Genomic DNA, 15,611 nt, shown 5'->3' on the forward strand with positions numbered 1-15,611 from the left:
TTGCTTGGAGGGTCAGACAGGATCACGTGAACATGCTTTGTAAATTGCAAAGTACCTTATATAGCTGCAGTGTTGCTAATAGGGCTTTCACTACACTTCTGAAAATCCACCTATCCTGATGCTTTCCAGCCTGGGGTGGGAAGGTAGAAGCCAAAAAAACAACAGAGTGTTTAATATGTGGTGGTAGTATCATAAGTAGGCAGCGGAAAAAAGCAGAGGTGATTGGAAAGTGAATCAATGGTAGAGCAGAGAGGCTTGCAAAGGACTACCATGGCGGTTCTCCATGCTTGCAACAAAACACCACCACAAAACGCTCCAGGAGAGGTTTCTAGATTTCAGTGTATTGTTCTGATGCACACTGCACTACATCAGTATTGAAAACTAGTGAATGGGGCTGGGTGCAGTGGGTCAAGCCTGTAATTCCAGTACTTTGGGAGGCCGAGGCGGGCAGATCACGAGGTCAGGAGTTCGAGACCAGCCTGACCAAAATGGTGAAACCCTGTCTCTAAAAAAAGTACAAAAATTAGCTGAGCACAGTGGCGCATGCCTGTAGTCCCAGCTACTTGGGAGGCTGAGGCAGGAGAATCGCTTGAACCCGGGAAGCAGAGGTTGCAGTGAGCCGAGATTGTACCACTGCACTCCACCCTGGGCAACAGAGTGAGCCTCTGTCTCAAAAAAAAAAGAAATAAAAACTAGTGGATGACCTAGGAGTCTGAAAACCTGAATGCTTTGCTTTTAACTACCTGAGGAAGACATCTAACCTTCCTGGGATTTAGTCTCTTTACCGCTAAATATCCTGGGATAAAAATGCCTCTTTTCCCTTGATAGCACCTCACTGAATAAATGGTTTTGCATCTATCCGACGCATGATATTTATTAATTGTTGGAGTACACGCGCTACCTCTTGCCTTTCTAATGATGATGGTGGCTGCTCCTGCCAGGACACACACAGAGCTCTCTGCTTGCTGACTTGTTTCTGCAGCCAGACTGATTGAGATGCAGTGTATTCATAAAACCGTCTCTGTTGATGGAGTGGAAGAAGCAAAAACGACCAGTTGCAGAGAACAAGGAAAATAAACCCAAACCGTGAATGTCACAGAACCATAAAACCCAAGAGGGCTGTATTTCCAAACATGACACAGCCCTGGCTTATGACTTCAGACAAGGAAAGAAAAAGCAAAGATGACTTCTAAAGTCGGTCCTCGTGCCGTACGGCTGTAGCCTACACATGGAATAAGTGTGGGCTAAATAAATACACCTCTAGCCTCTCTTCTCACCACCACAAATGAACTTTTTTTTTTTTTTTAATTGAGATGGTGTCTCTGTCTGTTGTCCAGGCTGGAGTGCAGTGGTGTGATCTTGGCTCACTGCAGCCTCTGCCTTCTGGGTTCAAGCAATTTTCATGCTTCAGCCTCCTGAGTAGCTGGGATTACAGGTGCTTGCCACCACGCCCAGCTAATTTTTGTATTTCAATAGAGATGGGGTTTCACTATGTTGACAAGGCTGGTTGCCAACTCCTGACCTCAGGTGATCCACTCATTTCAGCCTCCCGAAGCGCTGGGATTACAGGTGTGAGCCACCACGCCCAGCCACAAATGAACTTTTTAATCAGCACCTGCTGTAGAGGCCCATTTGTAACTGCTGCTGTATCGACAGTTACTTGTCAATGAGCACAGCACTTAGAGCCTAATGAATAAATGTGTTGCAAGATTTTCTCAGTCATTTGCCAACGGATTGCAGTGAGTTGGAATTACTTCTCTCCTTTAATTACTTAACCTTAGCTATAGGTACTGCACCTGAAGCTATAAAAGGCCTGTTGGCAGTATATTTGGAACAGAAGTGAGAGTCCAGCATCACTAATCTACTAAATCAGATTCCCCTTGGCTGCAAAAAAGAGCTCAATAGGAGCTCCATCAGTTCCTTCAGAACACCAGGCCTGCCTAGGGATGATCACGTTGCCTGGCGTTTTGCCTTGGTCAAAGGCAAAATGTGCTGACTGACCCCTTGTGGTGAGAGGGATGATGTCGAGGGAAACAAGAGTAATGAAAAAATGTTATTTTTGTGAAATGTCCCAAACCTGGCTTTCCCTTCCAAGCCAGGTCAGCACGTGAAAACCGCAGCAGACGCCTAGTCTTTGTGAGGACCGCCCCCCTCAGATCTGGAATCATGACCTCAAGGGCCATGATAACATACACAACCCTGGCACCCTCAGCTGACTTAGTTTCAGAGCCACTTTCCACAAAGAAACATTATTATTATTTTTTTTTTTTTTTTTGAGGCGGAGTCTCGCTCTGTCGCCCGGACTGGAGTGCAGTGGCCAGATCTCAGCTCACTGCAAGTTCCGCCTCCCAGGTTAACGCCATTCTCCTGCCTCAGCCTCCCGAGTAGCTGGGACTACAGGCGCCTGCCACCTCGCCCGGCTAGTTTTTGTATTTTTAGTAGAGACGGGGTTTCACCGTGTTAGCCAGGATGGTCTCGATCTCCTGACCTCTTGATCCGCCCGTCTCGGCCTCCCAAAGTGCTAGGATTACAGGCTTGAGCCACCGGGCCCGGCCGAAACATTAATTTTTTAAAAAACATTTTTACTAGACAAATAATACTTGTAGATATTCATGGGATGACATTTTGATACATATTTGTAATGTGGGATGATTAAATCAGGCTAATTAACAAATCCATCACCTTACACACTTACCACATTTTGGCAGTGAAAACATTTAAAATCTTCTGTCTTAGCAATTTTGAAATATACAATGCATTAAGCGTACCCTGGGAAGATGGCCATGAGGAGCGAAGGACTAGAGATGAGAGTCACTTTTTCTTCAATAAAATTACATATTATTAATTGCCAGGGAACTGCTCTCTTTTCCTTTTCTTTTTTTTTTTTTTTTTTTTTTTTGAGATGGAGTCTCGCTCTGTCACCAGGCTGGAGTGCAGTGGTGTGATCTCGGCTCACTGCAACCTACACCTCCTGGGTTCAAGCAATTCTCCTGCCTCAGCCTCCTGAGTAGCTGGGACTACAGGCGCCCGCCACCATGCCCAGCTAATTTTTGTATTTTTAGTAGAGATGGGGTTTCACTACACTGGCCAGGAAGGTCTCCATCTCTGGACCTCGTGATCCGCCCACCTCGGCCTTCCAAAGTGCTGGATTACCGGTGTGAGCCACTGCGCCCAGCCCAGGGAACTGCTCTCAAAGAGTCAAAATGGTAGATGTCCTTCTAACCATGGAACAAACACCTGTTGAGAGGATCCGTAAGTATTTTGTGAGAAATAATAAATCACCTATATAAAAGCACATCATATTGTTTATGTCTGCAGCCATGAACTGGTGCTGCTGCTCCTAGGGAGACCGGAAGAGAAGAGTGCCCTTCAATTGATCATTGTGCTGTTGAACCTGGGCCTTCTGCAGGACAGGCATAAAGGAGGGCGAGACGTGCAGAGACGGAGACATGAAAGGAGCATTCATTCATCCAAGAGGACAGGGAATCGAATCAAAGTCAACACGTCATCAGGGTGAGCATCGACACATTCATCTGCTCTCAAAACAGGCAAAACAGGAGATACATATACGAAGTTTGAAAGTAAACTGAGATCATATAAAAGAAAATACTGAGCTGGGTGTGGCAGATCTCACCTGTAGTCCCAGTTACTTGGAAGGCTGAGGCAGGAAGATTGCTTGGGCCCAGGAGTTGGAGATCAGCCTGGGCAACATGGCGAGACCTTGCCTCTAAAAAATGTTTTAAAACTTAGCCGGGAGTAGTGGTGCATGCCTATAGTCCCAGCTACTTGGGAGGCTGAGGTGTGGTGGTCACTTGAGCCAGGAATTTGAGGATGCAGTGAGCTATGATTGTGCCACTGCACTCCAAGCTGGACAACATAGTGAGACTGCATCTCAACATACACTCCCCCGAACCATATATATATACAGAGCTATTAAGAAGTAGAATATTCATGGTGACGGTGTAAGTTCAGGCTAGATCCATAAATACTTTAAAGGAAAAACAAGGATGGCTGCAGCTCATCTTCTTACCTTGCATCTCTTGGATGCAGGATGATATCTGTTCACTGCTGGAGGTCACACTCGTATGTTTTGCATTTACAATGATGTTAATGGCTGGTCTGTCTGTAGTTGGTGTGTGTAAGAGCATGCCTGTTTCCTTTCAAAATTCTTAGTGCACGGCCTGAGACCTAGGGCTGGACCATGAGTTTGACCAATATGGGTGACTGTCATGTTCTAACTGCTACTCTTAGAAGGGGTTGCTTTTACATCTAGGTTATCACTTTTCCTTCAAACACTACAGAACACAGGGGAATAGGTTTCATTTACGGCAGAACTTAGAACCGGAGAACATTTTGCTAACTACCCTAAAATGCAAGTATTCTGCTATGAAGATGCAAGCAAAAGACCATCAAACTCCTCCTTCAGCAGCAAGGCTTCTCTCCCTGCATTAGCTAAGGACTCAGCAGGGAACACATCAGGTTAAATCCCTGCCCTCATGAAACTGACCCCTGGGATGTTTAGAAAAAATCCAAGAGGAAGGAAGCTTGGTGCCCTTTGCAATTTCATGTTGATGTTGGATATGCCCCAGTTAATTTATATATCCAGTTATAAATCCATCCGACAGCATTACTGTCCATCTTATTCACAGGAACATTGAGGAGACATGCTTGGCTGAAATCAAGCAATTGCTGCTAAAAAGTGCACAAAAGATGCTCACTTCCTCCTACAAAGTTATATCCTTCCTCGTGGCATTCATGACTCTCCACAGTTTCACCACTATCCACTTTTCAGCCCCAATTTTCCTTACTACACCACAAGAATCCTACATCCCTGCTGACTGGACTATTTGCTATTTCTTGAACATAATGAGCCTTGTACCCATGTCCCTGTGTGTCCTTTGTGTCTTGTTTAAAAACAACCTCCTCCTCCAATCCTACCTGTCAAAATCCTACTAATCTTTAAGGCTTGTCTTAAAGAAATCCTCCTCAGTAATGCTTTTTCTTGATTCCTCCCAAAGGATTTGACCTCTTATACTTGAATTTCTTTAGAGCTATGTTTACATCTCCTCCTATTAAACACTTTCTGTAGCTTATCACAACCTGCAGCTCCTCTCACTGATGGCCTTGACCATTTTTGTACCTTGTATAAGGGCTGGCAGAGCACCCGGCAGGTAGCAGGCACTGAAAACACAAGCGCCGAGTGAATTAAATCTCCAACCTAACAGTGCTAAAAAAAAAAAAAAAAAAAAAAACAGGTATTTTGCTACGATCTTTGCCCAGGTTATAGAAATCAGAGCAGAAAGCATCCTTTAAAAAGTGTTTTAATCAACAGATAGTCCTTGTATGCACTACAGAAAAAAACTTCAGCATTTTGAGAATAGAAACAAGACTGGAAAACGTGGAGAGATGGGTAGAAAAGTGAGTATAAAAGTAAATGCAGCTAACTCCCCATTCTTTCTGTGTTGTTTCCATTTTTTATTTTTTGTATGAGTTTTGACATCTTAAAAACCTTTCTGTCTGGGGAGACTGTCCCTCCTGGGGCTGGCCAATTCTCAGAGTTAGCAAGGGCTAAGCCAGGAGCAGCCCTTTGATATGCAAATGAACCAGATCAGAGCCAGACTTCCTCTATCAGGACTGTCCACCCCAGGATGCATTATTCCTCTGCCTTAATCATCCCATGGCCAGGTACCTGGCAACTAGTATAGCTTAGAGCCTGCAGACATTATGCAAACTGGCCATTCCTAAAGTGTTCAGTCTGCCCTGCTTTGCCTTTCTGCAGAAACCCCAATAATGGCTCTGGCCTCAGCTTTCCCTCTCCTTGCTTTCTGCCTCCTGACCACCCTGAGGCTTCCCCATGCACCCTGTGTGGTGAGCTGTTTCTCCCGTCTCTAGGGCTTGTGATTATAATAAACCTTATGGCTGTACTTGACTGACCATCTCATAAAGAACACAGAACACCTTCAACGTATCAGTTACCAAGAGAGTGTAAACTTTAAACCTCTGAGACTTCTATGCAAACTTCATCTTTTTCCATTTAAAGGCATAAAGTCCAAGTTCACAGTGGTCTAATCTTTGGTTTCATTGCGCTGGGATTACTGGGAAGGAAGGCAGGGGCAGAGGCAGAAGTAGCCAGGTGGTTCTGGAGGGTTGGAGAGGAGGACGTGGAAGGTGGTGAATGTGGGGATCAATGGGGGTGAGAGAGCATCAGAGAAAAACAGAGACACATAGTGAAATTTACGCAGCAGCATGTGACTGTAGAACAGTGAAAATGCCCACAAAACCAGAGAGACGGCTATAACCAGGAATATTGGTCAAGCATGGAGACAGGATCCTCATTACACAGGTACACATGCTGGGGCTGAAAATGATACAGGGCATGGACACCATTTGTCAGGCAAAGTTGTGGTAGCAAATACTTTGGTAACACTGAAATGAGCAGACAACTAAGCTCTGAGAATTTATTGTTTCCTTGTGTTTTGAATTCTAACCACTGTGCAAGTCCTGGGTAGGTGTGTATTATCACTTGTTTTTAAGGATAAGCCTCAGTTTCCTTTCTTTGCTGAAGTGTCAGCAATCTCTAATGTGGTCAGATGCTTCCCACCTGGTTTGCCCTGCTTCCTGACTCTTACACAAACTGTCTCCTTTGGGTCTGTTCTTTGAAACCTGACCCAACTGAACTCAGATCCCCCTCTTTATAACCAAGTGCCTTGAGTATACGACTAATTTTGAAGAACTAGATAATTTTGTCCTTGAGTCATGCTGTTGTGTACCCCACCCCTAAATTCATCTGTTGAAACCCTCACCCTCAATGTGACTGTATTTGGAGTAAGGAAGTCATCAAAGTGAAATGAGGTCATGAAGATGGAACCCTAATATGATAAGATTAATGTCCTTATAAGAAGAGACATCAGGCCGGGCTCGGTGGCTGAAGCCTGTAATCCCAGCATTTTGGGAGGCTGAGGCAGGCAGAACACTTCAGGCCAGGAGTTCAAGACCAGCCTGGCCAACATGGTGAAATCCCACCTCTTTTAAAAAAAGATACGGGCCGAGCGCGGTGGCTCAAGCCTGTAATCCCAGCACTTCGGGAGGCCGAGACGGGCGGATCACGAGGTCAGGAGATCGAGACCATCCTGGCTAATACGGTGAAACCCCGTCTCTACTGAAAAATACAAAAAACTAGCCGGGCGACGAGGCGGGCGCCTGTAGTCCCAGCTACTCGGGAGGCTGAGACAGGAGAATGGCGTGAACCCGAGAGGCGGAGCTTGCAGTGAGCTGAGAGCCGGCCACTGCACTCCAGCCTGGGCAGCAGAGCAAGACTCTCCATCTCAAAATAAAAAAAAAAAAGATACGAGAATTAGCTGAGTGTGGGGAAAGCATGTAATACAGCTATCGGGAGGCCTGAGGAGGAGAAATCGCTTGAACCACAGGAGGCGGAGGTTGCAGTCAGCCGAGATCATGCCCACTGCACTCCAGCCTGGGTGAGCAGAAACTGTTAAAAAAAAAAAAAAAAAAAAAAGAAGAAGAAGTAGGAGAGATATCAGAGATCTCTTTCTCTCTCCCTGTTATGTGAGAACACAGCGAGAAGGCAGCTGTCTGCAGACAGCAAAAGAGATGTCACTAGAAACCGAACCCTACGGACTTTGATCTTGGACTTCCCAGCCTCCAGAACTAAGAAAAATACATTTCTGCTGTGTAAACTACCCAATCTACATTCTTTTGTTGCGGCAGCCCAAGCAGAATAATACAACTTATAAAAACAAAGGAGCAGATTTTCTAACTTCTTAAGCAGATTAAAACATACAAAGCTAAAACACAAAGAAAGCTGATGGTTTTTTAAGATTCGGGAATAGGCTGCGTAAAGTGGCTCATTCCTGTAATCCTAGCACTTTGGGAGGCAGAGGTGGGCGGATCACTTGAGCCCAGGAGTTCCAGACCAGCCTGGGCAACTTGGTGAAATTCCTTCTCTACAAAAAATAAAAAATTAGCCAGGCGTGGTGGCATGTGCCTGTAGTTCTAGCTACTCAGGAGGCTGAGGTGGGAGGATCACTTGTGCCTGGGAGGTGGAGGGTGCAGTGAGCTGTGATTGTGCTACTGCACTCCAGACTGGAAGACACAGTGAGACCCTGTCTCAAAACAGAAAAGAAAAAAAAAACAAGAAAATAGGGGAGGAGGGGGGGGGGGGGGGGGGGTGGGGAAAGGGAATCTTGGTGGAGACAGTATAAACAAATGGTTATAAATGAGGATTCTGGAGTCAGACAAAATAGGTTCATGCTTATCTGTCACTTACTAGCTAAGTAACTATGACCAAGTCCTTTAATTTCTCCAAATTTCACGTTCATCTGCAAAAAGAGGTAATAATGATAACAGTATCAAAGAGTATGTGGTAAAGTTCTCAAAAAAGGCTAACTGCCATTATTATTACCCAAATGTGAACATCTGACTGTGAAGTCCAACTGAATTGATTTATCCTTCATTCAACTAGCATGCTGGGGCACCTGCCACAGGTACCTTATGCAGAAGGCATAGGTTATTCATGCGGCATTGAACATCTGACTTCTGAAGCCAGGATGCCACGGATAAGTGATCGATGATGACTTAGAGAGGTAGGAGACAGTGGCTTTTGCCTTCTTCACCCTTTTGGGGTCATCCATCACTGCAAGGATTCCAAGAAGGATGCATTTCACTTCAGATCACATTCATTACACAACAAGCTCTGTCGGACACTGTACTTCTGGAAACAAAGGAAATGGATGCCCAACAACTCCTGGCCCCATATCACATGCTGTTGCATGGCTGATGTTGGAGGAGGTGAGATGGAAGGAGATGTTAACAAGAAACAAAGCAAGACAGACAGGGAGAGTGAGAGAACTTCTCTCTGCCTGGCTGATGAACAGAACGAATTTGTAAGACAAATACTCGCCAAATTAATTACGTTTTCCTGATAAAGTGGAAGCAAATGCCACAGTAGAGGTATTTCTGCATGAGTTTCCCTGGCCGTGAACTTGGAAGCAGTTCCAGTTCAGGCTCGCATCTCCTCCAAGCATTCTACCAAACCATTAGCCACTGTCACTCCCATTAGTCACGCTTGGTGTCTTTCAATTGTCCTGTGTTTCCTTTCAAACATGTCAACAGAGCAGCAGACACTGAGGACAGACTAAAACTCATGAGTCTCAATTTACAGTTCTAGAATTCTTAGTTTATTAATTCCCTCTGACATGGCCCAGATGTCTTCAGAGCAATTAGTAACAGAACAGGGTTAATGTAGCTACCTCATGGTGCTGCAGATTCATTATGACTGATTGCTCACTTATAAAAATTAAGCAAGTCTAATTGAGTTTAAGCCCAAAAGGATAGCACTAGATTTACAGTGTACGGATTTCTCTACCTGTCTTGCTTTATCATATTTAAGAGGTTACCAGGTACTACAGAGTAAGGATATTAGCTTTTGTGTATTTTGTTCATTTGATCCAAGCTGTATAGAGGTGAAGTATATAGATAATAGAGTCTACTCTCTCAGGAAAGGACCAGGGAAGCCAGAGAGACGGGGTCAGTTGAGATATCTTCGGTCTCTCACATGTAAAGAACCCTGCAGATACCAGGCTACCTGAGCTCCTGGGCTCATAGATGAAACTCAAGTTTGCCTCCATTAATGAGATAACTAGATAAATCAGAGGTGTTGTTAGTTAAGAAATTCTGCTGACTCTTCTTTTTACAATGTCATATCTACTGGTCTGCTCTCTCTCTTCTCACTGATAATCAGTCAGATGCTTGTTAGCTCATATTTCAATGACTGGAGAAGCCACTACACTATTCTCCCTGGCTCAGATCAGTCCATTTAACTGATCTGACTTTGGAGTATGTGGCCCAGAGCTGGCCTCGGTGGTGGCTTCTCTGATAGGCCTTTAACCTTTCTGCTTATTCTACATGGTGATCCAAGAAGATCTTTTAAAGGTTAGTTTTCACCAAATCACTCCCTTGCTCAAAAACCTCCAAAGTCTTTTCACTGCGTAGGGATTAAAATCTAAATCTTTTATGCCTTTTCTAGTGAGTCCCATCTCTCAGTATACCTCAGAATGAAGCTTCCATCCCTGTTCAGCCAACTCTTCAATGACCCAAAATGTTGCCACCTCTGAGGCTTTGTCTAGGGTCTTCTTTCCTGGAAGACTCTTACCTCACTTTCTATAAATGTCATTCATGCTTGAAAAGTCAGTTCAAGCTTCAGACTTCTCTTTATCAGACTGCATTGAACTGCAAGTGTTACTGCTAACAGTAGTTATGTTAGTACTCTCTATGTACATATATGCATTCATCAAACCAGGGGTCCCCAACCACCAGGGCCATGAACCTGTACTGGTCTGTGGCCTATTAGGAACTGGGCTGCACAGCAGGAGGTAAGGGGCAGGTGAGTGAGTGAAGCTTCATTTGTATTTACAGCCACTCCCCATTGTTCACCATTACCTCCTGAGCTCTGCCCCCTGTCAAATCAGCAGCAGCAGTAGATGAGCGCGAACCCTATTGTGAACTGCGCATGCGAGGAATCCAGGTTGCATGCTCCTTATGAAAATCTACTGCTTGACGATCTGTCACTGCCTCCCACCACCCTTACATGGGACTGTCTAGTTGCAGGAAAACAAGCTCAGGGCTCCCACAGATTCTATATTATGGTGAACTGTATAATGATTTAATTATATATTGCAATGTAATAATAATAGAAATAAAGTGCACAATAAATGTAATGCACTTGAATCATCCCGAACTAATCTCTCCCACTGCACCTCCGGTCGGTAGAAAAATGGTCTTCTACGAAACTGGTCCTTGGTGCCAAAAAGGTTGGGGACAGCTGCATTAAACAGTTATATATTCCTATCTACTTTGATACTTATTACAGCATTCTGCCTACTGTAGATATGCTGAATAAATATGTATTAATGTAGGGGTTTATTTTGTACAATGTTTAATCTTTCTTAAGGGAAATTTGACATCAAAGCATTAAAGGGTGCATAATCTTTGACTCAACAGTTCTTATTTTAGAAACAAATTAAAGAAAACTCAGAACAGCTTATGAAGATATATGCAGGCTGTTGCAGTTGTTTGCTGTTGTGGTTTAACAATAAGGAAGATGGAAAAGCCTTAAAGGGTCAGTCAAGTAAACCCTGATCCATCCAAGCAGCTAATAAAATCACATCATGGAATACTGACTAACATGAAAATCACTTTACAACATATCACCAAGTGCAAAAAGCAGGTGACAAAACAATACGTACAGCAACATTCAATTTTTATTCAATAGACAGACAGATGGACAGTGGATATTGCCTAGAAGTAGACCTATGGGACCTTTTCTCCTGTGTAGTTTTCTGTGAATTTCAATTTTTGGACAGCGGACTAACGTGTTAATGATATGTTGGATGGTTCCGTCAGATGGAAATTTGCTCTTTCACGCCGTACACATCTGACACGGATGGACATATACATTAATAGATTCGTTTGACATGAGCCCATGTCTAAGATGGACTCTTGGTCGGGCGCGGTGGCTCAAGCCTGTAATCCCAGCACTTTGGGAGGCCGAGGCGGGCGGATCACGAGGTCAGGAGATCGAGACCATCCTGGCTAACACGGTGAAACCCCGTCTCTACTAAAAAATACAAAAAACTAGCCGGGCGAGGTGGCAGGCGCCTGTAGTCCCAGCTACTCGGGAGGCTGAGGCAGGAGAATGGCGTGAACCCGGGAGGCGGAGCTTGCAGTGAGCTGAGATCCGGCCACTGCACTCCAGCCCGGGCGACAGAGTGAGACTCCGTCTCAAAAAAAAAAAAAAAAGATGGACTCTTATAGAACTCAGTACCACGTGAAAGACAGCCTGCTATGGAAACAACATTAGCTGAACTCAGAGTCGAGAAACATAGCATTGATTGTGCCTCTATTACAGAATTCCTGTCAGCCCTGGAAGTCACTTATTTTTCTTGAACCTCAGTGTTTCTCCTATAAGATAGGTGGATATTTTTCCCTAATTCCACCCCCATTACATGTTACCAAATGGTATAGTGATGATCTAGGTATTATTTGTCAAAATACCGAACACTTTTTAAAAAGGCAGTCAGTCAGCATCAGGTGAAACTATTATCAAAGTTGGAGAAATGACCCTCTGAAATCTTTTAATCTCTGATTATACCACAGCCTTAAATCACAAAGTGGTATCTAATTCATGTGCCAAAGTGCAGTGAAGTACAATTTCACTGAGTGCTCAATTTAATACCTGTGGATACATTCATTAAGTAACACTTCAAAAACACTGCAAAGTATGCGTGCAATCATTCTAGGACAACATTGCTAAGCTTACTCTTCTTTTAAAAGTATTTACCACATAATTTGCAGATTGTCTTTTTTTTTTTTTTTCCCTAAGAGAACAGAACTGACATGAATTTTAATAGGAGAAATACACTGGGCTTCAGGTCAATAACTTAAAGACAAAAAATTTAAAACCTTGACAAACTCATATGAAGAAGGCACTATTCTTCATCTTTGCAAAAATGTTGACATTGAATCGACTTCACCTAGATGAGCAAACAATCTTGAATTTAGTCACTTAAATACAATGTACACATTTACAGATACACATGACGGAAAGCTCTTGGCATATGGTTGGTAGGTGGATATCAAATGCTGCTTGACACAAAAACACAAACCCTGGTCATGACTGCAGATATCAAGACACACACAGAAACACCCAAACATCCCACAGGGCAACCTCCCCAGAGAGCTGCCTTCAGGCCTCAGTTAAAAGAACAAGAGAAAAAGAAAATCCCTTGAAGGGAAGGAGGGACTGCTTGCCCCAGAAGACGTCTGCACTCACCTGTTAAGTGGTTGGCAATCCTGGTAGTGGGTTTGGGAGGCAGGGCCGGGGGCTGCTTGAGAAGGGGCAGCTGCTTCACTGGGGTCTCTTCATGGTCTCCAGGGAAAGCAGCAGGTTTTTTGGGGGGCAGTAGCAGGACTGGTTTGGCTGAAGGATCTTGGGACAGGAGGACTCCAGATTCACTGGCAGAGGGACTCTCTTCAGACACTGAGGGGACAACCACATGATACACAGGAGACATTACACAAACGCAGTGCAGGTGGGGCCAGCGGAGAACACAGGACAGGGACTCGGGTTGGCAACACAGCAGAGCACTGATGCTTCAGGCTGCCATGCATGTGTAGAGAGCTACAGCAAGGACACCAGAAATCCAGTGAAGCAGGAGGGACAGATAGAGGAGGCAGAGGAAAAGAGAGGGTGGAGGCAGGAAGAGCAACAGGGAGAAAGAGGAGGATGTTTTCTCAAACCATTAAACACTTCACCATTTCAAACTCAGCATTGGTCATACAAATCCTATGCATACTCGAAGATGTGACTCATGGAGCATAGTAGGAATCACCAGGGTGGCCATTGCAGAAGGCCCAGGGTGCAGAGCCCCTCTTAACCAAACCAGAACTGAATGCCAGCACCCTCGCTGGGGCCTGCTTGCCCTTTGCTGAGGGGCAAGAGGGAGTGGGTTCAAACAAGTGGAGAGGCTCAGTTTTGTCCACTGGATCTGCTCTGTCTCTGCTCTCAGATCTGCAACACTGGGTACAGATGACAGCCTGGAATGCTGACACCACATAGGCTGCACCCCCAGGCGCTGGACGGCTGCTCCTCCAGGTTCTGGAGTGCCCGGTGCTGAGCAGCAGCCTTTCAGCCCAAATTCTGTAGTTTTAGCAACAGCATGCCCCTGCCAGCTCCTGTAAACGTTGACGAGGCAAAGCATGCTTTAAGTCAACCTTTTAATCTTCCACTTTCGTCTTTCTTCTTGCTCACCACAACTATAGTTTTCTTTTGTCAATTCCTCCATTTCTCTTCGCACTGCATTGGACCCGCCTCTTCCTTTCCTTCATGGGCGAACCCCTGACTGGCTTTCATGAAGAGCTGTCATTGGGTGGTGGCACACACCTTCCTACCATGCAGGTAGCTTGGCTAATGACAGAGTGAAACTCTGTGATTCTGCTGGAATGACAGATTTTTACTATAATAATCAAATCTATCTGACTTCAGTGTCACAGGGAAGTCTGGATTATTTTTTAGAATGCACTGCTTTCACTGGGAAACCCTCCCTGGGGTAGGAAGGTGTAACTCCGCTGCATCTCCTCTCACCTCCTGCCACAGCCTCAGTGAGAAAGCCTGTAAGGGACTCCTCCCCTCCCCAACCTCCTTCCTCCTCCCTGATCAGGTGTTCTGTGCAGCACCAAAGCCCTGCACAAAATCCTCATGAGCACTATATTCTCCTGTCTCAGGGACACTATTATTATCAATGTGGCACACAGTGATGGAGCAATGACTCACCAGGTCCCACGGCGAAGCATGGGAATTAACCCTGTGAAAGCCCATCCCTCCCACCCTCCCACGTGACTGCCTGTGGATGTGGATTTTGCACATGATGGGGAGAAAGGCCTTCTACCTATACGCTGGATATTGCAAGAGGTTCCTCCTCCCAGACTCATCTCCTGACAACAAGTACCACTGCTCCCTAGCTGTCAGGAGGGACCTATTTTGGGGCAAATTAGGACCACTCTGCAAACCTTCTGAGAAAATGAGTATTAGCCACTCAGCCACCTTTGGACCAAAGAAGGAGATGACAGTCACATGGCGTCAAAAATCAGCTATCGGCAGGATACAATTCAATCAGTGAATTATATACAATTTAATTGACAATTAAATTAATTGACTATATCCAGTAAATTGATACAAGTATTATCTGGCATACTGGGATGAAGACTAAAGGACCTTTCAAACAGAAGAATTAGATATGTATCATATAGAAATGTAGGATTCCTCAGCTTTATCTTAACAGAGATGAGTGTTAAAAAACAAAATAATAATATTTTAAATCATTAATGTTACAAAAATAAGCCATATCTTCTTTAAAGAGATTAAGGTAATAAAGAGTTTTTTAAACACTGTAGAATAATAAGTGTAAATATATTCCATTTAAAAAAATACTCAGTATGTACTAAAAGCTAATCTGTTTTACTACATTTCCAGATCCTTATGCTCAGGATAGTCCAAAATAGAATTCCAAGTCCAGCCAGGCCAAAGATCCCTGGTGTCTGGCTGGACTCGGTGTCTGGGACCTGCTCTACAATCCTGCCAGGGGCATTACCTGGCCCATCCATGATGTCTGACGGTTGGAGCACCTCATATGAGCAGGGATCCCGGGGCATTGGGACTGGCTCCATTTCGGACAGCGCAGGCAGAGACAGCTGGCTGGAGCTCAGGGACTGCCCATTTTCTAGGGAGTCCTCTTCATTGGATATGGAAAGTTCCCCATCTGTCAGAGAGAAAAGGAGATTGCAGAGTTAGACAATGTCTGCCTCTCAAGAAGGAGTGACACTTACCGCCTGCTGAGTCTAGATGCAGCTGAACAATCTCTATCAAGGTCAGCCTCTAAAACCAACATCTGTTCTTTTGCTTTTAAGACATTTATTTGATCGTTAGAGATACGTTGTCTAATCATCAGGGCAACAATTTCCAGTGGTCTTCAGCATTTTGCCTGTTTTCTCTCTGTCTTTCTAACCTGAATCCATCACATTTTCTACGTTTTTTT

General features: G+C 44.6%; 1 protein-coding gene across 1 annotated transcript in view; it reads right to left on the reverse strand.

Moving 5' to 3' along the window:
* The window catches only part of PHACTR1 (phosphatase and actin regulator 1), a 597,649-nt gene that overhangs the window by 101,165 nt on the left and 480,873 nt on the right, over positions 1 to 15,611 (reverse strand). Inside the window, exons 7-8 of the mRNA XM_017891116.1 lie at positions 15,168 to 15,335; positions 12,851 to 13,057 (exon numbers count right to left, since the gene is read on the reverse strand). Of these exons, the coding sequence (XP_017746605.1) occupies positions 12,851 to 13,057; positions 15,168 to 15,335 (375 nt within the window). The remainder of the gene's footprint in view (positions 1 to 12,850; positions 13,058 to 15,167; positions 15,336 to 15,611) is intronic.

This window comes from Rhinopithecus bieti, unplaced genomic scaffold, assembly GCF_001698545.2.
Source record: "Rhinopithecus bieti isolate Rb0 unplaced genomic scaffold, ASM169854v2 scaffold_19939, whole genome shotgun sequence".
Taxonomy (NCBI): Eukaryota; Metazoa; Chordata; class Mammalia; order Primates; family Cercopithecidae; genus Rhinopithecus; species Rhinopithecus bieti.